Source organism: Microcaecilia unicolor, chromosome 1, assembly GCF_901765095.1.
Source record: "Microcaecilia unicolor chromosome 1, aMicUni1.1, whole genome shotgun sequence".
Taxonomy (NCBI): domain Eukaryota; kingdom Metazoa; phylum Chordata; class Amphibia; order Gymnophiona; family Siphonopidae; genus Microcaecilia; species Microcaecilia unicolor.
In genome coordinates this window covers 511163335-511186345 of record NC_044031.1, presented here as the reverse complement: position 1 = coordinate 511186345, position 23011 = coordinate 511163335, and the positions used below count along the sequence as shown (strand labels likewise).

General features: G+C 41.6%; 1 protein-coding gene across 1 annotated transcript in view; it reads right to left on the bottom strand.

The window, feature by feature from the left end:
- PREX2 (phosphatidylinositol-3,4,5-trisphosphate dependent Rac exchange factor 2) overlaps window positions 1-23011 on the bottom strand; it is a 523586-nt gene that overhangs the window by 366205 nt on the left and 134370 nt on the right. Inside the window, 2 exon segments of the mRNA XM_030215317.1 lie at window positions 8183-8344; window positions 19870-19971. Of these exon segments, the coding sequence (XP_030071177.1) occupies window positions 8183-8344; window positions 19870-19971 (264 nt within the window).

Here is a 23011-nt window from a genome sequence, read left to right as displayed (position 1 = left end):
AGCGCTTTGAGCAGGGACTGTCTTTCTTCTATGTTTGTGCAGCGCTGTGTACGCCTTGTAGCGCTATAGAAATGCTAAATAGTAGTAGTAGTAGTAGTAGACTGAGTAGTAGTAGTAGTAGTAGACTGACTGGTCAGGGCCCTCAGGCAGTAAGGGTCATTGGGGACCCCTTGGCCACTGCTCGTCATCCCCCTCCCACACCACTGCCACCTCCCTGGTCCTACATTTAAGGGCCTGGTTGTCTAGTGGCTTCTTCAGGGGCAGGAAAGAATCCCACTCTTTTCCTGCCTGCTACTGCTGGCTGCCGAGACTTCCTGGCGAAACTACCACATTAAGTCTTGGCAGCATTTTGAAAAACATGGCTAGGGTAGGAGTGGATAAACATGCCCCGCCACAGTATGTGCAGCCTGAGTCAATCCTTGTGTGTATGAGTGAGACTGTCTCCAGCCTGGCTCTATTTGCTCCTCTGTGCTGCACCTAGGTATTCTAAGTCTCTCTATGTTCTGTGTGCTCTCTGCCTGCTCCTTGGTTTGTGCTCCTCTCACCCGCTGGTGGCCAGAGCCAGTGGCTGCCATAGTTTGTCTTGCTGTTCCTACCCGTTCCAGACTTTAGCCCAGTCCGGTCCGGTTCTTCCTTGTCTCTTGTTTGTGCCTGGACAGCCCCCGTAGCTGCTTACTGATGGCTGCAGCTGCTCCTCAGGTGTTGAAGGGCTTTATTAATCACTTAGAGACTGCAGCCTTTGCCTTGGCATGGTCTAAGGTACCTGAGATATTAGAGTGCTCTGTGCACTGCTACCTTGTCCAGTTCAGTGTGAGTTTCTAGCTTGTTACTAGTAGCTTGGGCATAACTTTTCTTGTTTGCTTGTGTACAGCTTTATTAGTTTTCTTGTGTTTAGCTTTCTGGTTTTCCCGTGTGTGTTTTCCTTTACTTCTGGAGCTTCAGCCCTAGTTCTGTCCGCTGCCAGCAATGGTGTGCTGGTAAATTTTTAACAACAGGCTCTCTCTCTGAACCACCTCTTCGCCCCCCCCCCCCCCCCCCCCCCCCCCCCCCCCGTCCACCTCTGCACCCCCCCCCCCCCCCCCCCCCCCAAAAAAAAAAACATTTGCAGAGCTGGCTATACCCGGGGAGAGAGCGTGCTTTCAAACAATCCTTACATCCAAATTTACCTTCTTTTAATGTAAAAAAAAAAAATCCTTTATCCTTCATCTTTTAAGATACTGCCTACCTGCTGGATAGTGATGGCACAAGGAAAGCAAGTTTGGTCCAGTGAAAACTAACTCAAAATAACCTGTTCCTTAGCTGTGCCCTAGTATTACCATATTGAAAATGCAACCATACCATGCCTCTGTGGTTATACTCCACTAATAAGTTAAAAGATTAACTTGATTTCTTGAAAGGATTATATAAATTTAGGGTGCATGACTAGGGACAGAAACATACACTTATTTATTCAATATCACAATTCTTCATGTACAGCCAGAAAACAACCTTTTAGGGTAGATAGTGTTCACAATGAGCTCCTTTTATTACCGACCAGACAGAGATAAGAGTTTTCAGTTTTGGCACAGTATAAGTTATCACAAGAACAAAATATAAGAAAACCAATATGGGCTGCATTAGGGGCTTATATAGCCCATTTACGTATAAACAAAAGAAATCTGCATGAAACAAAATATTTATTTTGACTAACAAAACCACTTCCCCCTGAAACATGTTCAAAACAGAATAATTCATTTGTGTATCTAAAAGGTAAACTTCTACAAAACAAATGAAGATCTGATTCCATGTGTGCCCCAATGAAAGGAGAGTTTAATTCTATTTCCATTTAATTTCAATATATTCCATCAATTTTATAACACCTGGCTTCCCATGGTAGACTACAACAACAACAGTTAAGAGGAACCCATCAGGAAACAGGATATCCTCACTGAAATTTGGCCATCTCTATTGTATACAGTGTGTTTATATATTTTTATAGTGTAGAAAAATGAGCACAAAATACAGAGTTTAAAATTGCTGTTTCTACCAGGTATAATAATTTCTTAAAATGTGTTAGTGATATTCAATTGTTATTTCATGAAATTTATATCTAGACTATATGGGAAGCTTTCAAATAAATTAAAAAGCTGTCCAATAAGTAAAAAAAACAAAACAAAAAACTTTTGACCTCTGCTTTTTAAGGCACTACCTATCCAATTGAAACAGCTTTAGAGTTGGTACACAGAAGATGGGCAATAAAGAACGACAAAGTGGATGCAGCAGCTCATAGGTTTGCTTGCTTTGAGGAGATGACAGATTTGCGGGGGGGGGGGGGGCACTGAAAACAGAGATTTACCAAACTGGCTTCCTTACCGTGGTGGAGTAGATAGGCAGCGCAGCGGGCTCATCAGTTTCTTTCAAACCTCCTTGGTCCCAACTCCCGACAGTGTCCTTTGACTGCCACGTCCTGCCTACGCGGAAACAGCAACTTGAATCAGAGTAGGCGGGACATGGCAGCAGAAGGACCCCGACACTGGCAATGCATCATGACCTGGCTGTTCTAACCACCGCCTGCAGTTACTACAGGTACGGTAGAGGAGTGGACGACGACAGGCGGGGGCGGAGAGGTTGAGGGAGGAAGGGAGTGGATGCAAGAGGGAAGAGAGAAACCGAAGGGACAAAATAAAACTTAAAATGCATGGGGCAGTGGGAAGGGCAGCAGGGGAGAGAGAATCGGAACACAGACGGTGCGTGCAGCAAGTGTTTTTTTGGGAGGGCGGCCGGGGGACAATGCTCCCCCAACCACTTGACTACTACTACAAATCTGTCCTCCCTCAACAAACGGGCCCCCCGGCCCAGTAAAAAGTCTGATTAAAATAATTCTTACCAGAGCCAGGGTATGCTGCTTGCTGATGGTGTATGGCTCCACGACCAGCTGAGCGCTGCTGAGGTGAACCAGGTAGCCCACGAGTGACGAGCACATAAATACCTTCCCAATGCAGCACGAAGAGGCAGGGCTGCCACACACCATGCGTGCACCAAAATCAGGTGACAGCTGGTGTGTTTGGGCATGCGTGCCTCCAGCCTCCCGCTGTAATTTGTAGGGGGAAAAAAACTTTGTCCCGTCCCTGCAGACAGCTGAACAACCGGCTCGCAAAATAATTCAAAAATTAACAACCGGCTCTGCAGAGCCGGTGCGAGCCGGCTCCAGCACACCACTGGCTGCCAGTACTCCTTGCTACTGGAGCTCCAGGCATAGTCTTGCTACTTGACCTGACCATTGCCTGAATCTGACTACTCTCTGCCTGCTGCCTGACCCGACTACTGCAGAGCGGGTGGGATTGGACGAAGAACTTAGGGGACTGGTTTGCTGGGGTGGGGGCCTTAAGGGGATGTATGCTGTCCTAGCGGGCCTACTCCTACTATGCTTGATCCTGCCCTGCTGCATACCCCTTTTGATGAGCACCCTAAAGGGGACAGTTGAAACTATCGCCGACCGCAGGGCAACGGCTCAGATTATGTCTCTACAAATGTACTCCCCCGTCCCTGTATCCGACACTGAATAATTGGCTTTCTTTCTCTCCACAGGACGGATCGGCAAGGACGGCCACCGCCCCTGCTGCAGCAAGTCCGGCTACAAAGGGGGAGGGGCCTCAATAGGAACCCTCCGTCTCAAACCGGTGAAGCAACCAACGCCGGAATAGGGGTTTAGGGCCACTTGGTCAGAACCGTCAAGTAACCATTTCTCTTCTGTTTCAGGGGTTGGATAGATGATATTTCATCAGCTGTTCACTGGCTTTAACCACACCGTTTGAGCAATGGAAAGATCGAAGGTCTCATCAGCTCCGTGGTCAAACCTACGAATCAAGAATGTGATACTTTTCACTATTAAGATGATAAAGTATCAAAGGGGGGATTGTTGGGGGTAGCTTTACAAAGACTGGAGATTCAGGGTTAAGCTTTTGCTGTAAACGACACTCTATTTGTTTTTGCTAAAGAAGCTGTACTTGTAATAGTTAACAGAACTGCAGAAGCTTGCAAACAGGATGCTATGGCAACCAGATAAGATAACGGTTATAGCTTGTGCAGAGTTTTGCTTCTGCCATATGCTCATTAGTATAATCCTTTGTCTGTGTAATGAAAATGAACTGTGTGTTAAGTTTCGATTCCTGACTTCTGTGTAATCTTTCTGTGAACTCAATGCGCATGACTGCTGATAAAACCTATAAATGTTAGTGGCAAATGATACAGGACACGCAGTGTTACTGAAACATTTCAGCTGCGTCACTGCTAGCAATAAAGTTCTCTTGATTTGGATCCGTTGCCTCCAGCCTCTTGATTTACTTGCTAATATCCGGTTACATATCTACTCCACTTTCCTGAGCAGCTCTGGCTGGAAACCACGGTTCCAGGCAGCCTCAGAACGTTGGAGGTGAGAATTATTATATAGGAAGAGGCTTTGCCAAATATAAAGCCTCTTATAAAATAGCTGCAGGGCTGCATGCCAAATCCTCTCCATATCTAAAGAGAACAGCAATGTTAGTAAGCTGCACAAGAGGAAAAAACATCAATTCCTTCCCATAAAGAGATGGGAGCAGCTTAGGGGCCCGAATAGCAGAGCCCCCCCCCCCCCCCCCCCCCACACACACACACATACTTTCAGTGGGTCATTTCCCTCCACCCCCTGCCCTCAGCACATCAACCTTCTCTCCCTCAATGATTCCCTTGACAGCAATCGCCTACCAATGGCAATCCCTCCCACATGTAAAACCCCCATTGGCTTCCCCCAATGGCTCCCACATGTGAGCAAGTGCTCACTAAACAGTACCATCCCCCCAAGGCCAATCCCTATTTATGCAGCACAAATAAGCTAAAGAAGGCCACTCTATCCCTCAAAACTGGTCTCATCCCCAGCCTTACTAGGGCTCCCTAGAGTCTAGTGGAGCAGGAGTGATGCCTACTCACTCCTGCCATGATGCTTCTCTGGCCAAAATAGCTGCCAAGAACTCGAGCAGTAATATTGTGGTATTACTGCTAGGGTCATGCTTCCATATGTAGGGACAAAACAAGCCCTGCATATGGCACTATGAAGCACTATGAACCTGACTTTCTTGTAACAGACAGGACAGTGTCAGTTCCTGTGCAGAGGTTTGTTTGCAAACCTCAGGCACATTGCTGACACATCAAGTCCTGAGCATGGCAAAGTAGCTTTCAATAACAGAGCTGGGGGACTTCACGGTCAGAGGAATCAATTGTTTGGTCCCCCAAAGACACAACACTGGAAAACATCAGACTTTGTTGTTCTAGTCAGCATGGCACCAAACTAGAGGAGAGTGTATAAAAGCCTCTTCCATAAGCATGAGCTGTTATCTTGGGCGGTTCATGCGAGAGCTGCTATCAGCTGGCCTGAGCCAGCCACATGATGAAGGCTAATTAATCTGTGACATCATCCGTTTGCATGTTCTTGCCTAGCTGGGGAGAGCTTGCTTGCTGACCATCTGGGACCAACAACTGCTGACCAACCATCCAGAAAGAGAGAGCATCTGCCATCCTAGCATTGCTGCCTACTTCCTTTATCAGCTCCCTAACTGGCTTCAGTTCCAAAGTTTGCGAGTGCTGGGGAGCCTTTTCTATTGGTCAAGTTGCACTTTTCTCTTTAGTTTTACAGTGCCTAGGGTGTTAGGTATCCTAATAATTCAGGACTAGGTACAAGTGAGTGTTATCTTTACTCCACCTTGACAGGTACTTAAAACTCAGTACTTTACCATCATTTTGGGTAGTTCTGCATAAGTATATTGTCTCTAACTGACCCTGTTTTACTGCTACACAATAATACAACTACAGCTGCAAATATTTCTAATAAACCAGCTTTTCTATTTTTTTTATACTATCTGAGCCTTGTGTCATATTCTTTCAGTGTTATCTTGGACTAAGAATTTGGATCTGTAAGAGGGAAGTTGTGACCTATCCATTCCAGAGTGCTAAATTTCTACTTTCTGTCATCTTTTTATTCCCTCATTGACCATTCTCTACCTGGGGCTGGGTAATTGTGATTAGTCCCAGTGGCGTTCCTAGCCTGGATGGCACCCGGGGCGGATTGCCGATGCGCCCCCCCCTCCTCGGGTGCAGTGCCCCCCCCCCTGCGAAATGACACCTCCCCCCCCCGGTGAAATGATACCCCCCCAGGTGCATGCTGCTGGGGGGGTGCCACGGCGCGCGCCTGTCGGCTCCAAGTTCGCTAACTTCATTCGTTCGCTGCAGCTCCCTCTGCCCCGGAACAGGAAGTAACCTGTTCCAGGGCAGAGGGAGCTGCAGCGAACGAGCGAAGTTAGCGAACTCGGAGCCGACAGCTGCAAGCCACGGAACCCCCCAGCGGCGTGCACCCGGGGTGGACCGCCCCCACTGCCCCCCCCCCCTTGGTACACCACTGATTAGTCCCCACTCATATATGTGAAAAAATCCTACCATCCAGGGATAAGGCTGGAATCAGATAGGTCTGCTGTATTTGGGGGTGGGAAAAGGGGATCAGATATTGTAGGATGGTGATTAGAGGAGGCCCCAGAGGTCAGAATTTATAACTGTCCTTTCAACAGGCACTCAGACGTGACTTGAGTCAAGTTTGCTTCAACATCTATTTTTACCCATATGGGCTTATGGATTCCCTATATGAAATGGTGTATGTCTGTATTTTAGGCCCACCTAGATCACTCCCTCTTCCCACCCTACCCCCACCTCCTTGACATCTAGATGTTCTAAACTTTCTTCAAATGTGAATGGCCCCTGTTGTAAAATGGCATATTTTATTTTTATTTTATTTATTTGGTACTTATCTCACATTATCCAAATATAATTATTTTGCTCAATGTGGTTTACAATATTGATAAGAAAAATTAGATACAATTTATGCAATTGACGAAGAATACAAATTTGTAATGCATACAAGAATAAGCAAACTTAATGAAATTTGATCACTGAAATATAAATACAGGTAGTATTGTATGTAGAAAATAAGTAACATATTGAAGTTTGGTCTGTGATAAGGGTTGATACGGTTAACTATTCATGGTAGCCATTCATGTAAGAACATAGGGGCCCTTTTACTAATCCATGGTAAGCTTTACTCGCATGCAGCGAGTGTCCAAATGAGACTACTGCCAGGCCAGTGCACCCTCCTGGCGGTAATTTCAGATTTAGCACGCACCCATAATGCATGGATAAATTATTTATTTATTTCCTCCTACGTGTGCCGGTTCTGGTGGTAATACTGGGAGGAGTGACCTAGTGGTTAGAGTGGTGGACTTTGGTCCTGGGGAACTGGGTTCAATTCTCACTGCAGGCACAGTCAGCTCCTTGTGACTGTGGGCAAGTCACTTAACCCTCCATTGCCCCAGGTACAAATAAGTACCTGTATAAAATATGTAAGCCGCATTGAACCTGCTATGAGTGGGAAAGCGCAGGGTACAAATGTAAGAAAAATAAAATAAAAATAATCAGCACTTAGCATGCACAGACTGGTCACCACATGTGTAGCGCGTGAGCCATTACTGCTAGATCAGTGGGTGGCGTTAAAGGCTCAGGCCAGTTTTGAATGCACATTGGTTTCATTTTTACCACAGGCCCTTTTCTTGTCCCATTAAAAAAAAAGCCATTTTTTGTTGATGCAGTAAAAACTGTCCTGGTGCACGCCCAATACATGTACCTACATTACCGCAAGCCACTTTTTACCGCAGCTTAATAAAAGTACCCCTTAGTAAAGAGAAATGTTTTTAAGAATTTACGGAATGCTAGATAATTAGTTATCTGTCTATTTTATTTGGAATAGAATTCCACCATTTGGTGCCTAGATGAGAGATGCCTCTCCAGATGTTTAAATGTCACCATTTACATGTGGGAATGCTTCTAAAATAAGGGCCTAAAGCTATTTTAGTGAAAAGGTTTTCCACTGCAGCTGTTACCCTAAAACTTCCCTTCTAATCTGCATCTATATAGACAACAACAAAAAATTATAAATCTGAGTTTGTATTCCTTACTGAACGAAAAAACTGTAAATTATTTTCTATATTGTGGTACCACTTCATCACAAGACTCCCCTTAGGAGTATACATTTTTCTTTATTTTAGCTGTGGAAACCTCTTAACAATATAGCCATCAGATTCCAGAGCCTTTAAATTGTGCTGTAAATCAAACATTGACTGTAATATACCTCCCATCCTTCAATGTGAGACTGCCATTCTTCCAAAACCTCCAATTTTTCCATTTGTCTCTTTGCCTCATTTATGTTCGAGCAGACATCTTTCATGGTTTGGAGGGCCTCCATTACTGCTGCATAATCACTGTGCTTTCTTGGAGTCCTCTTCAGCAATTCCTGTCAATGCATGGAGAATAGATCAGCCCCAGCCTTCCCATGTGCATCACATTTCACTCCAATGCAATATAGTATGTCCAATATTTATTTTAACACCTGGAACAGCAATATGGCCACTAATTTGACACCCTGGCAAATTTCAAAGAAAAACCTGCAAATACCTGTGTATATCAACTATATTTTATATGAATACACTTACTTCTAGATCATATTTCTTTAGTAGGACTCAAGTTATTTTTAAATGTACTTACATCAAGAATAATCATGTTTTCAGAAGTTTAAAAAAATGATATTCTGAAGGATTGACTGAACCCCCTCAGCACATTTCTGCCATGCAGGGACACTTAATATATAATTTTCCCATAAAATGAGCCTGTACTGAATTACTGTTCTGAAGTATACTTGATTAAATGGTCTATAAACCTTTAGTATAATTATGACAAATTTCTGGTGCAAACTCATAACTGGAAAGAAAAGAGCTAATACGGTAGAGAAGGGGGCACAATGCGGTCCTTTTAAAAAGCTGCAGTACAAATGGCCCTGCAGTAGCAGTGGGGGCCGTTTTTACCACATGCCAGGCCCCCTTTTACTGCAGCAGGTAAAAAAAAACCTCTAAAAAAGACATGGCCATGTGAAAAGATTGTTTTTCCGAAGCTCTCTATATATAATACATTCAAGTATTTATAATGCTCAAGTTGGCTTATCGACAGGGAGACACACCAAAGCACTCACAACCGTAAGTGAAGAAAAAAGCCTCAGTATAGACACCCAACCGACCGTAGTACTAAGGCATGGGCCTGGCTCACCATCATCTGGCTGAAAAAAACTCCGCTCAGACAGGAATGCTCAAATTATTCTTTCGGAAAAACTCTGTCAATGTAACAAACTTGAGTATATCTCACAGGAGTTCCAAAAATAGAATTATAGACCAGACGTAATTCAAAAATCTATTCTTGACATCATTATAATGCACTTACCTTATCTAAGGATGGACACATCAACCGCATGGCCTGTACATCAAAGCTTTGATGTCCAGGTGATGCAGTTGAAGCACTGGAAATGCCGAACACTCAAGGCAGAACCACCGCCGGCGGCCATGTTGGGCCAGTGGTAGTTCTGGGTTAGCACGCAGCAACCCTTTAGTAAAAAGGCCCCAATGTTTCTAAATGCCAAAAAAAGGTGCAATCTCTTTTGGGGGTCCTTTTACAAAGGTGTGCTAAAAAATGGCTTGCAGTAGTGTAGGTGCAGATATTGGGCGCACACCGATCCATTTTTTAGTGCACCTGTAAAAAAAGGCCCTTTTTTGCCGAAAATGGACATGCGGTAAAATCAAAATTGCCGCGCGTCCATTTTGAGTCTGAGACCTTACCGCCAGCCATTGACCTAGCAATAAAGACTCATGCAGTAACCAGGAGGTAATGACCTACGCATGCCAAATACCACTTGGCACGCATCCATTATGTGCGCCCAAAATATGTGCGCGTAGTGGACGCGCGCCAAAAATGAAATTATCGCAAGAGCCACATGGTAGTCGGGCGGTAACTCCATTTTGGTGCATGTTGGGTGCACGTAGACACTTACACGGCTTAGTAAAAGGGCCCCTTGGCTGAGGGTTCTTTAGTAGGTCAGGAAAAGATTCCTGGTAAAATCCAGCCATCTCCAGGTATGCTATCCCACTGACATGCTTCTTCCTCTGGCTAGGTGAAGGGATATTCCCTGTAACAAAGTTCATCTGCAATGCCTCTCCCACATACTTACCAATATGGTGCTCATTCAAAATGGCAGCACTGCATGAATTTAAAAAATATGAAAAATGAGCGCTACATAAAACAGATTTTCAGTAATATTCTTTAACAGCATACTGCATTCTGGGTCCTTCTTTACAAGGAAAACTCACATAAGCTTTGCCACAAAAATGTCATAAAAAAGCATGTTAAAGAAATTTAGACTTAGGCTACACTCCCTCCTCCTATACCTGATTCTATTTATCAGCTAATACCACATTTTAAAATAAATGATGGAAAAATATTTACAGAAAAGAATCTTCAACCAGATTATGAGGTTTTATTGTGCAGGACTTCCAGAGGGTCCATTCCATCACCAAAGTGCTTCTGTGTAGTGCCCTTGAGAAATCATATCCAGACTAAAAGATATTTTATTTATTTATTTATTGTAATACTGTTATTTATTTATTGTAATTATAAAGGAATGCAGCTTTTTATGTCAGTAATATGCAGTGCAGGGACACAATCCATTCCTGGAAGTGGCATGCAGAGTATTGCTATAAAAGTTTCTCTGGAAGTTGCTGATCTTTAAAAAAAATGAATGCCCATATCTGGCCAGGATGAGAATCACAATCAATAATATTACTAAAGATTTGAAGGATCCGTCTGACCTTCGCTCTTATCTCCATCAGCAAGGATATTTGTCCATGGACACATGATCTTTCACCAAAGCTCGTAATGAACATATAATAACTCTTCCTCTCTATGATTCCCTAATGTGTCTGTACACACGAACCTTATTCTACCACAACATTACTGTATTTGTTCATACCGGAATTGGCGAACGCCTTTACGGTACTATGTAAGCCACATTGAGCCTGCAAATAGGTGGGAAAATGTGGCATACAAATGTAACAAATAAATAAAATAAATTCTCACCCATACTGCTTTGCTTCATCTGTCGATTATATTTTTATTTCCATATTTTAACAGGTTGGCTATTTCCTTATGTGGGAACTATACCTTTTGTGAAGTTGCTCATAATATGCATCACTTTGTACTTTATTCCAGGTATAATATCTATGGTCAGCTGTACGATATGATGTCTACCAATCTGTACTGTAAAGTCAATTTCTTTTCTTTTTTCTTGCTACCACAAAACAAAATCCAAATATAGAGGAAAGAGGCCTCAAAGATCTGTGTACTCACTAACCAATGTCAAGACTTTTAAGTATTGTCACAGACAATATGGGAGTTGTCATCCTAGTTGTCATCCTAGGGCATTAAAGGATAGCCTGCCCTATTCACAGTTCTTAAGGTTTCGAAAAATTTGTGACAGAAAGGAAGAGTTTAAAACTCAGGCAAAGTTGTTTGAAAAAAGTTTGGTTAAACTGGGATATCTTGCAAAACCAGTGAAGAAGAGTTAAATTAGAGCAAAATATAATGAGTAGGATCTTCTATTGATGGATTTTGAAAAATCCATGGATAGTGAAGACAATATTGAGATTTTTGTCCTTAAATATATGAGGTGAGGGGAAGAGGTGGCTAAGATCATTAATAAAAATAAAAATTGGGATATCATGTGGACACATTCCTTATTTCAGCATAATCACCTCCAGATTGCTTTTTCAAGGGGAAAAAAAATCTTAAAGAACTATCGAGTCCAGGAGATCTTCCTTCACCAGAATGTGAGATCACCCCTAGTGAGGTAGGACATTCAAGTTGTGGAAGACGTGCCCCATTATGGAAGACTGTGTAGAATCCATCAACCCAGTGGATGGAAAAACTTATACATTATTATCCAAGACCGATTGTGAGTTCACTTTTGTGGTCTATGTGTTATGTTGGCCCTGTTTTATGTTTTACATAGGGAAGACTTCAAGAAATTTGCAAATCAGATTGAATGAACATAAATCTTGTATCTCCTGATTAAAACCAGGGGCACATCATGGAATCATACTTTTGCTGAACTCGTGTTTTCTTATTGAACAAGTCTGGGATTCTCCATAGGGTAGTGACTGAGATCGAAGGCTAATGCAATGTGAACAAAGATGAATACATTGGCTGCAAACTCTGGAACCCACTGGGTTAAATAAATCCATTGAATGAATGACATTTTTGTGAAGAATTCCATGATTGCAGTTTTGTTTGAACCATTTGTGATTCCATATGGGTAAGAAGCTGAAGCAGCATGCTGATTGGTGGTTTTGAATTTGGCATCTAGATTTTAAGTAGAAACTATTTTGAAATGAGTTGTTGTCCAGCATGAAGAAAATTGAACACAAGTGATTCCTGAGTCTTCAAAACTATATCTGCTTATGTTGTTATTACTTTGTTTTAAATTTTGAGGGTTTGGATCACAGTGATGAAGATATTATATGTTTTTTATAGAATATCATGGCACCTTTGAGGCGTTCCCTTGATAAAGCATTGAGCAAAACAGGATCCCTTTAAAAAAAAAAAAAAGGGGGAATCAGCATATAAGTGCCATGTTGTTTAAGTACATAAATGACCTATATGCTGTGATTTGGAAAGAGTAGCTTTGAAGAAAAATGTGAAAATATTGATAAATAATTGTTGAAAAAATAAGAGATATTTGTTTTATAGAGGCTTTTTCTGGCCAGTGATGAATGATATGTCTGTGACAGTACTTGAAAATCTTGACATAGGTCAGTGAGTACAACAGATCTTAGAGGCCTTCTTTTTCCATATTTGGATTTTTGTTGTGGTTAGCAAGAAAAAAGAAAAGAAATTGACTCCACAATACAGATTGGTAGAGTGTTCTTTGGATCTGTGGAATAATCAATATAATGTCTAGCCACTGTATGGTATATGCTGTATTTGCATAACACGGGTTTTTTTTTTGGTTTTTTTTGCACAGGTCTACCTCATGGTCTGGCAGGGCTCAAATTATATTTTTCCCTTTACAGTTTTTTTTTCTACATACAGCTATACTGTCTTCCTCCTGTAATTTCTTAGCCTCGCGGGACCCGATATTTCCCGCTGTCACTTTCTCTCAGCAAACCAGGGATCCAGGATAGTGGAGAGGTTATTCATTTCTTCACTAAGTTCTTATATTTTTATAGTTCATTAGTTTGTTTTGTTAATGGTTGCATTCCGGGAGCATAACGTATATTGCCTTTTGCTTTTCCTGATTTTCCTACCAGAAGTCCAGGTCCAATATGACTGGTTTCTAATGTATTAGCTATTTTATGCATATATGGATTTGAGTATTACTTCTTTAAATGTAAATGGTTTGAACAATCCAATCAAGAGAACAAAATTGCTGTCTTACTTTGGTAAATTTCACCCCTATTTTGTGTTCCTTTAAGAAACTCACTTAAATTACACTGAGTCCCTCTAATTGAAGAAAAGTTGGGTTAAAAGAGGTTGATTTCTGTCCTGTTAATCAAACAAAATGAGGTTGTTATTTTGGTCTCAAAGCGATCTCAAGCCCATATTTCAGGATTTACCTATGATGCAGACAGTGAGTCAAACCACATATTAAAATTTATGTTTTTTCTCTGCATCTGGTCTCTATATATGCTCCTACCATAGACGATCCTATCTTCTTTCAACAATTGGTCTCTCGACTTAATTTGTCAGGTTCAGATCTTATTATCATGGGGGGGTTAATTTGTCCCTCGACCCCTTACTTGATAGAAATGTTTATCATAATTCTAAACCCACTAGCAGATCTACATTGCTATCTGTAATGCAGGACTATAATCTTATTGACCCATGGCATCTTCATAATCCAGTGCAAAGAGATTATACCTTTTACTCTGCTGTACAAATGTCCTACTAATGCATAGATTATTTTTTGTGTCTAAGGTTTTATTAAAAGATGTTACTAATGTTCCCATTTATACTATTACTGTCTCTAACCATGCTGCAATTGATTTATGATTGGCTCCATTGGCCCCGAATATTAACACCCTTCGATGGTGGCTCAACTCTAAGCTTCTCCAAGAGGAATATTTCACACAAATGGTTCAGGATACTTTTTCTTCATACTATACTGATAATGCTACATCATCTGTCTCTGTTCCCACACTCTGGGATGCTTTTAAAGCTACACTAAGAGGGCATATCACCAGCTATGTATCCCATCATAAAAAGCAACGTAAACTAAAATTGACTTCTCTTGAGACTGAAGTACAAAGACTGGAAAGTTTTCATATGACATCTAACAATTACATTACTCTTCAACAACTTACTAATCACAGTTACGAATAAAACAAGTCTGCTGCACATTATTATGAAGCAGCAATAAATGTGGTAAAGTACTGGTCGGCTATCTTCAGGTGAAACTTTGACATCAGGCTATTCCTGGAATTAGGACTCCTGCTGGTACTGTGGTTACTTTCACTCAGGAAATTTCTGCACAATTTCATCACTTTTATCAACATCTTTATACTGTGGAACTCAATGATACAAGGACTGAAATGCAAGCCTTTCTATCCTCCTTACCTAGCAGCGCTATCTCTGCCTCTGATAAAGACCTTCAGAACAAACCCATAATGGTTTAGGAAATGGTGGGTGCTATTAAATCATTACATTCCAACAAAGCTCCTATATGGACAGATATCCAGTTCAGTTTTATAAAACTTTCAGTGTTATCCTGGCTCCCAAGCTTCTGGAATTATTCCATCATTTTCAATTGAATCCACCTATTGGTTCCACCTTTTCAGATGCAATGATTGTGGTATTTCTGAAACCAGATCAGGATCCGATGGAGACAAAAAACTACAGACTCCTATCTCTTATAAATGTTGAATCCAAAATCTATGCAAAAGTCCTGGCTACCAGACTCAACAAGGTACTTACTTCTGTCATTCATACAGTGGGGTCTGTCTGGTGTTAAATATCTGGGATGTTTTTCACAGATATTGATATTACTTTACAAAAAGAAAGAGACTTTATTTTGGACAAACTGAAAGAGATGACTGCAAGATGGTTTCCTCTAATGCTCTCTCAGTGGGGAAGAATGGAGGTGATCAAGATGATGCTTGTGCCTTTTATTAATTACTCATTTATGATGCTACCATGTTTTGCTCCATTATCTTTTTATGCATTGCTTGAATGTCAACTGTGTTCCTTTTTATGATGCGACAAAAAACCTAGACTAGGCTTACAAAAGCTAAAAGCCCTCCATTCCAATGGAGGTCTTACTTTTCCTGATTTTTACTCTTATCATAACCAACAGGGTCTATGGTGGTTTTCTTCTGCCGATGAGGGCCCTCCTCCATGCTGGCTACTGATTGAAGAACAGATGACTTTTCCTTTAAATCCTGCTGAGCTCATCACAAGCAAACTCCCAATGAAATATAATGACCCTGTGCTTCTTTCGACTAAGTGTGCTTTTGAAATAGTTGGCTCATATCTAGGATATGCTGCTTCTCCAGACTGCCTCCTTCCTGCACTGATGCCTCTGCTGCCAGTTTCCTTATGTTCCAAGCCTCAATCTGATGCCCCAGCATTCTAGCCTCATTCCAGGGACTATTCAAGCCTCACTCTAGTGTTTCAGCAGTCTAGACTCTTCCTGGTGCCCTGCTGCTTCCTTCAGTGTGGTTCAAGCCTCATTCCCAGGCACCAAAAGCCATGACATCATCAGTGTGGGCCCTTATAAGGAACCATGGAACACTCATGCATTGCCTTTGCAATGTTTGCTCTTCTGTTGTGAGTTACTTGTCCCCAGCACTGTTCCTGAGTTCCAGTGCGCGGCTCTATAGTCCTGAGTTCGTCTCCTGATTTACAACCTTCACCTCTGTGCTTCTTCTGCCAGATATCCAGTATCCAATCCAGTCTAGAGGTGACTGTCTGCTGTTATTGGAGTTCCCCTACCGCCAGGGTTCAGAGCCAAATAGGAGCCAACTTTTCAAAATTATTGGAGGTGCTAAGCCCAGTGAAAATAACACTTCCTTTGCCATATACAAGGAATGTTCTCAATATTGGGGGTGCTCAAGCACCCACAGCACCCACAGAGTCAGCTCCTATGGAGCCAATGATAGCCCAAGGGCTCACAGTTGGGACAGTTACCCAGAACCCTAACAGTGGTGTACATAGATTTTAGCAAACCCTTTGACACCGTTCCACATAGATGACTAATAATTAAACTGAGTGCCCTCAGTATGGGCCCTAAAGTGACTGATTGGGGTAGGAACTGGTTGAGTGGAAGACGACAGAGGGTAGTGGTAAATTATTCTGAAGAAAAGGATGTTACCAGTGGTGTGCCACAAGGTTCGGTTCTTGGGCTGGTTTTAACATTTTTACAAGCAATATTGCTGAAGGACAATCTGGTAAGGTTTGCTTTTTTTGTGAATGATAGCAAAATCTGCAATAGGGTAGACACCCCAGTGGTGTGGATAACACAAGGAAGAACGTAGCAAAGCTAGAGGAATGGTTTGGAATTTGGCAGCGTAGATTTAAAGCTAAAAATGCAAAGGCATGAATTTGGGCAACAAAACCCTGAGGGAATGGTATATTTTAGGGTTTGAAGAACTTTTGTGCATGAAAGAGGAGCAGGACTTGGGCTTGATTGCATGTGATGTTCTTAAGGTGACCAAATGAGTAGAAAAGGTGACGGCAAAAGCTAGAAGGATGCTTGGGTGCATAGGGAGAGGAATGGCAAGTAGGAAATAGAAGATGATGATGCCCCTGTATAAGACTCTGGTGAGACCTCATTTAGAATATTGTATACAATTCTGGAGACTGCACCTTCAAAAATATATAAACAGGATGGAGTAGGTCTAGAGGGCGGCTACTAAAATGGTCAGTGGTTGTCTTCATAACATGTATGGGGATTGATTTAAAGATCTCAATATATATACTTTTGAAGAAAGGCAGGAGAGGGGATATATGATAGAGACATTTAAATACCGAAGGGGCATAAATGCACAGGAAGTTGTCTCTTTCAATTGAAAGGAAGCACTGGAATGAGGGGACACAGGATGAAGGTAAAAGGGGATAGACTAAGAAGACTGAGGAAATACTTCTTCATGCAAAGGGTGGTGAATTCATTGAACAGCCTCCCAAAGGAAAATAAATTAATCAAGAATCACCAACTCTACAAGATCTAACAATATTTGGAAATGAAAATAAACTAATAAAATACTCAGGACAGTTGCCTTCAAATATCTTATACATAATGCAGGTCAATTAAAAAAAAGCTACAAGCCTGCATAGGCAAAAATCAAAGAAGGAATAGCTCTATCAAATTTCTTCAAATGATAAATCACTCTAGTTGAATGAAGCTGAGAATGAAGTTTTACAGAAATTGTTGAATACAAACTATTATAATAGTTAAAGTCTAAAAACAATGAGCATACAGCACAATGGTGATGTAATTTTAGGAATACAGTACTAATAATGTGATTAACTTGTAGTTCAAAAGAAAGAGTGATGTACAAGATGACTTCTAAGAGCTTAGAAGTACACTCCACCTGAAATGATGATCCATCTGGGAATGTTAAGACCTTTGGAACAGATTTACTACAGATACTCAGCTAAAGCAATGTTGTCTTATCAAGTCTGAACCCATGAAACTGTTGTGATTTTCAATCAAGGTAATACTTATTATCATTCAACCTACAAATGGGGGTATCTAAATTATTATCCATAGAAATAAGAAGTAACATATCGTCTCATCTGAATAAAACAACATTACAGGATGAAAAGCCTTGCTCAAATGAACTCATGTAGACATTAAAAAATATGGACCAAAGGGGTGAACCTTGGGGAACCCCACATTGTGGCACCCAACTTGATAACAAGAAATCATTCATTTTAACTTCATAATATCTCAAAAAACAAAAATATATTAAACCAGTTTAGAACTTGACCAAAAATACCAAGACATCTTAATTGAAACAATAGAATATTATAGTCAACTGTATCAAAAGCTGCTGTTAGATCAAACTGTAAAAGTATCATTTCCTCGCCCGTGGATAAGAAGTTCTTAGCATTTGATACTAGGGCAAACAGTGAAGATTCGGTACTATGAAGAGATCTAAACCCAAACAAATTCTGTTAATAACTCTGCCACAATGGCCTCTGAAATTCTGGCCAATAAAGGTATACTGGCAACAGGTGGGTTGACTTAGATCTGAATTTATTTGTGTGAGGAATAGGAGTTAAATAATTCCACCTAAAGCCTTCAGATAACAGCCAATCTCCAGCAAATTATAAAAAAAAAACCCTTGTGATGGAGGATCTACCATCAGGTAAGAGGGGCAGCTGTCCAGAAGGCAAGAAGAAAAAGACAATTTCTGGAGCAAAACTTAACCTTCCCTAAATCTATGAAAGAGAAGGAATCCTAGAGTTTTATCAGCTGGTATTGTTTCAACTGAACAAAGATTGGGAAAATCAGACAAAGCATCTATATTTGGGACAAGTGAAGCCCTAATCTTATCTATCTTATCAGAAAAATAAGAAGCTAGAATCCTTAGCTGAAGGATATGAACTATGGTCTATAGAAGTAAAATTTTGACTGAAGTCAAATTCCTGAATATACCATGAGAGACTCTTAGGAGATTAAGGGGACTAGTTAGTAAGGTGTGGTAAAAGCTGACCTTTTACTTTACCTTAGTTTAATGCAGGAGTTAGTAACTGCGCTATCTCAGTGCTGACTCCCATGGTACATAAATGAAACAGATATTAATCAATCTCGCAAACCATGTTATTCATGCTGTCTGGGGAAATTGGGTGCTAACCCATAGTGCAGTTCTCTCAGGAGACATTGTAAAGAGACCAGAGGCATGCGAGATGAATGTGTTCCCTAATATTTAGGTCAACTAATAGAGGTATTATTAAATGTGTTTACTAATGGAGGAAAAAGCCTCTGTATGTGTTCAGTCACTGTTAGCGTTGTTTTTGCGACTCACAGGATTCAATTCTTCATTGGCTGAAAAACCTCCATTTTTTCAAAATTGTATTTCAATGATAATTAAACTATTAATTTTTTAAACATTTTTAAAAGACGGGGCTCCGTTTCGCCCATCAGGCTTTATCAAGGAAAACCACGTGTATATGCTTTTATCTCTGAAAATCATTGAAATACCATATTAATGAAAAGGCAATAATCTTGAACATTTTTCATTTCTAGCTCCTTGAAAAGCCCTTCAGTTATTAATTGTATATTTACTTTCCTCAAAGGACTTCTGATACATATTATACAGAGCATCAAAATTCAAATGCCAAACTATGCTATGTTCTCTCAACCCTTACTATTGCTGGTTAACTACTCACACATCTGTTTTCATCAGTACGTGTGGTGCTTTACCCCAAAGTTCAAATGCCTAACTACATTAAGTTCTATATTGCTCATACTCTCTTTTCTCACTCTCTTACTTCTGTAAACATAGCATTCCTGTTCAACGGTAAGTGTCCAGTACGCACCAACTGCTGATTACCGCCAGGTAAGCGCCCTGCGGTAGAAAATGGAAAATATTTTCTACTACATATTTTGGGTGCATGCCAAAAATTGAATTACCGCCTGGGGCAAGCAGTAGTCTGACGGTTGTGCCAATTTGACGTGCCTTGGATGAACGTAGTCGCCTATGCACCTTTTTAAAAGGGCCCCTTAGCACTTGGCCATTAATACAAAAAATATGAAATGCAGCCATTTTACTGCTGTGGCATAAATGGCAATAGTGCAAAGGAAAGACCCGCGTAAGGGCGTGCTAATGCCACTTTTTACCACAGTTTAGTGAAAGGGCCCCTAAGTGTTTTGTGAGTGTCAGTAATTCTTATCCATAACAGCGAACATCCTATAAGAAAAGAATCTCATATGGTACCTACCCTCAAAAGAAGTGGGTATTTGCAAATGCGCTGAATTGGTGCTACGAGATATCCTTCCAGAGGGACGTCCGTGTTCTTCCAGCCTCCGAGCAGCATGCAGTTCTAAAGCACAAACAAAGTCAGTTGCAAAATCCTCAGATCTGCTCTAGCTTATATTTTGCTATCTCACATTTGCAGAATTTTCTAGGGGCGCGCGCTGGAAAAGTTTTCATTTTTTTTATATTATTTGTTTTTTGTTTTTCATTTATTGTGTCTTAACAAGTATTTTGTTTTGAGTATTTTTTTCATTAGGGCACTTTTTAACTAAAGTGACCTTAGCCCACCCTTACATAGGTTTTTCCTGCACACTAAGGGGGTCTTTTTTACCAAACTGCAGTAGTGTTTTTAGCTCACGGTACAAATCAGCAGGCATTAAATGCTGAGAAGCCCATAGGAATATAAAGGGGCATCTCGGCATTTACCAGCAGCTAAAAACACTATCACAGCTTAGTAAAAGACCCCTCTAAGGTCATTTTTACTGCAGCCATAAAAATGGCATTTTTGTATTAATAACCATTAAAAATATTACCATGTGACTGGTTAACCACCATCAATTTTGTAAGCAGTAAGGACTCGCATGCTATAAACAGTTAGTGCACAGTAAAGTACTTGCGCTAATTGATTAGCACAGGAATGCCCACTTTCCACCCACTGACATGCTCCCTCAAAAAATTTAAACATTTTAGCATGTGATTAACGCATTCACATTTGGCAGTTACCACAGGATGCCTAAGCATATCCAGTAGTGTGTCATTTTAAGCTATGTTAGGTGCAAGTTAATGCCTAATGCAGCTTAGTAAAAGTAGGGGCAGCCCAAGGCGAGATGCCACCCCCCCCCCCCCCAGGCCAAGTTCTGGCATTCCCCCCCCCCCCCCCCTTCCTTCCTCCATCTTATTCCCCAAGTTTGCCTTCTTTCTAAAATCCAGCAGCGGCAGTAATTCCCATACACTGTTATGCCACCGGCACCGGCCTCTTCCCTACTGCGGCCACCTCTGAGAAAACAGTAAGTTAGATCAGAGAAGTGGCCACAGTAAAGAGAAGAAGCAGGTGCTGGCGGCAGGGCAGTGTATGGAAATCGCGCTTGCAGCCGTCGGGTTTTGGAACATTAAGAAAGAAGGTAAACCCAGGGAACAGGGTGGAGGAAGGAAGGGGGAGATGCCCCTCCCGAAAGAATGCTGCCTGAGCCCCCCCCCCCCCACCCCCCCGCCTCAGGTGGCCTAATGGTTGGGCTGCCCCTCAGTAAAACGGCCCCATTATTAGCTCACTAATCTTTTACCAAATTTATGGGCCTTTTCACCACGGGGCTAATTTTGCTAATGTTGTAAATAAAGAAACAACAGGTTTTGGCAATCTGTTGAATATGTGCAGAGAAGGAGAGAGAGGAATCAAAGATGACTCCAAGGTTACGAGCCGAGGAGACAGGGAAGATGTGAGAGCCATTAACAGAGATAGAAAAAGGGGAGAGAGGGGAGGTGGGTTTAGGGGGAAAAATGAGAAGTTCAGTTTTGGTCATGTTTAGCTTTAGATGGCGTTGAGACATCCAAGCAGCAATGTCGGACAAGCAGGCTGAAATTTTGTCCTGGATTGAGGTTGATGTTAGACGCGAGTAGGCGCCTACATGCCTTAGTAAAAGGGCCCCTAAGATTGGATGGCATTTATATGCAGCCTGTAAAGCAGCACTTCCAGTAAACCAAGCTGAGGAAAAGCTATGTTGCTTACTGGTCAAAGTACACTGACTTAGCTATTCATATTTACCATCATATTCAGATTCTACAGGGGCAAGAGCATTTAGCACTGTACTACAATGTGCTATGCTCATGACAAGTAAAAAAAAAAAAAATGTCCTTCCCACCCTCCTTTACCCTTTCCCTTCATCAGCACATTCAATAATTTTATTTGGTTTTATAAACCACTTAGTCGCCTGTCAAGGATAAATTTTGCGGTATATTACGTGTACAAATAAAAGGCCCTGTTTACTAAGCCGCGTTATAGGCGCATTAGCACTTTTAACATGCGTTAACCATGTTTGCGCCTACAATATCACTATAGGTGCCTACATGGTTAGTGCATGCGCTAATTGTAGGGAAGTTAAAAACACTAATGCGCCTTAGTAAACAGGGCCCAAATAAATTAAATAAATATCAAGAACTTATTAGGCTACAACTAGCTAAGTAGCCTGCAATAAGCCTAAGTTAAAATTTGTGCAGGGTAGTTTTTTATTTTATATCTTTATTGAGTCAGATAAAAATACAATAGCATACAATGGAGACACTCCCACAACACAATACAAGTGGCAAAAGAGTGTACACGTACCCAATTCAGATTAAATAAACTCACAACAGTGTACAAACTTAGCAAATTCAAAATTAGCTCTCCCTCTAACTCACCTTTATTTGGTTTCATCCCCCCCTAACCTCCCCTACCATCCCACCCTCCCAAGAATCCAGTCAAAGAGTAACGTCCTCTCCAGAGGTCTCTGACGAATACAAAGAGATATACCTACTCCACAAATCCCGATATTGACGGTGTCCTATTGATGTGGAAAATTTAAGGGACGTGAGCAGCCAGCTAGCCATTTCACACATGAGGCCATGCCAAACAGCTGGTGATGGAGGGGTGGGGGGGGGGTGGCTCCACCCAAGCCTACAGGATATTTTTTAATAAGAAATGTAACATGAATTTACACTGTGCCTCACCCAGGCCGTCTTTTTGCAATGAGGCTGCATTTCCCCAATAACACTACCAAATAAGACCAGTCAAACTGACAGTATAGCGTACTCTCAATGACCCCCAGCGCTGTGGTCCAAAATGATGACAGTGTCGGGCACTCCATAAAGGAGTGTAGAAAAGTACCCGAGTGCCCCCCACACTTGACACACCAGTCATCCTCCCACAGCCCGATAGTCTTCCCTTTCTGTTTGGTAATGTGCACTTGGTGAAGTACCCTAAACTGAATGTCCTGCAACGCCACATTAGAGGTTACAGAGTGCACGTTCTCAAATGCAGCCTCCAGCTGAGCCTCAGAAATACCTTCTGCAATATCCCGACTCCATTCCCCTGCCAACCTTGTTAGATAAGGGGCCTTCCTAGAGTCCCTGATGAT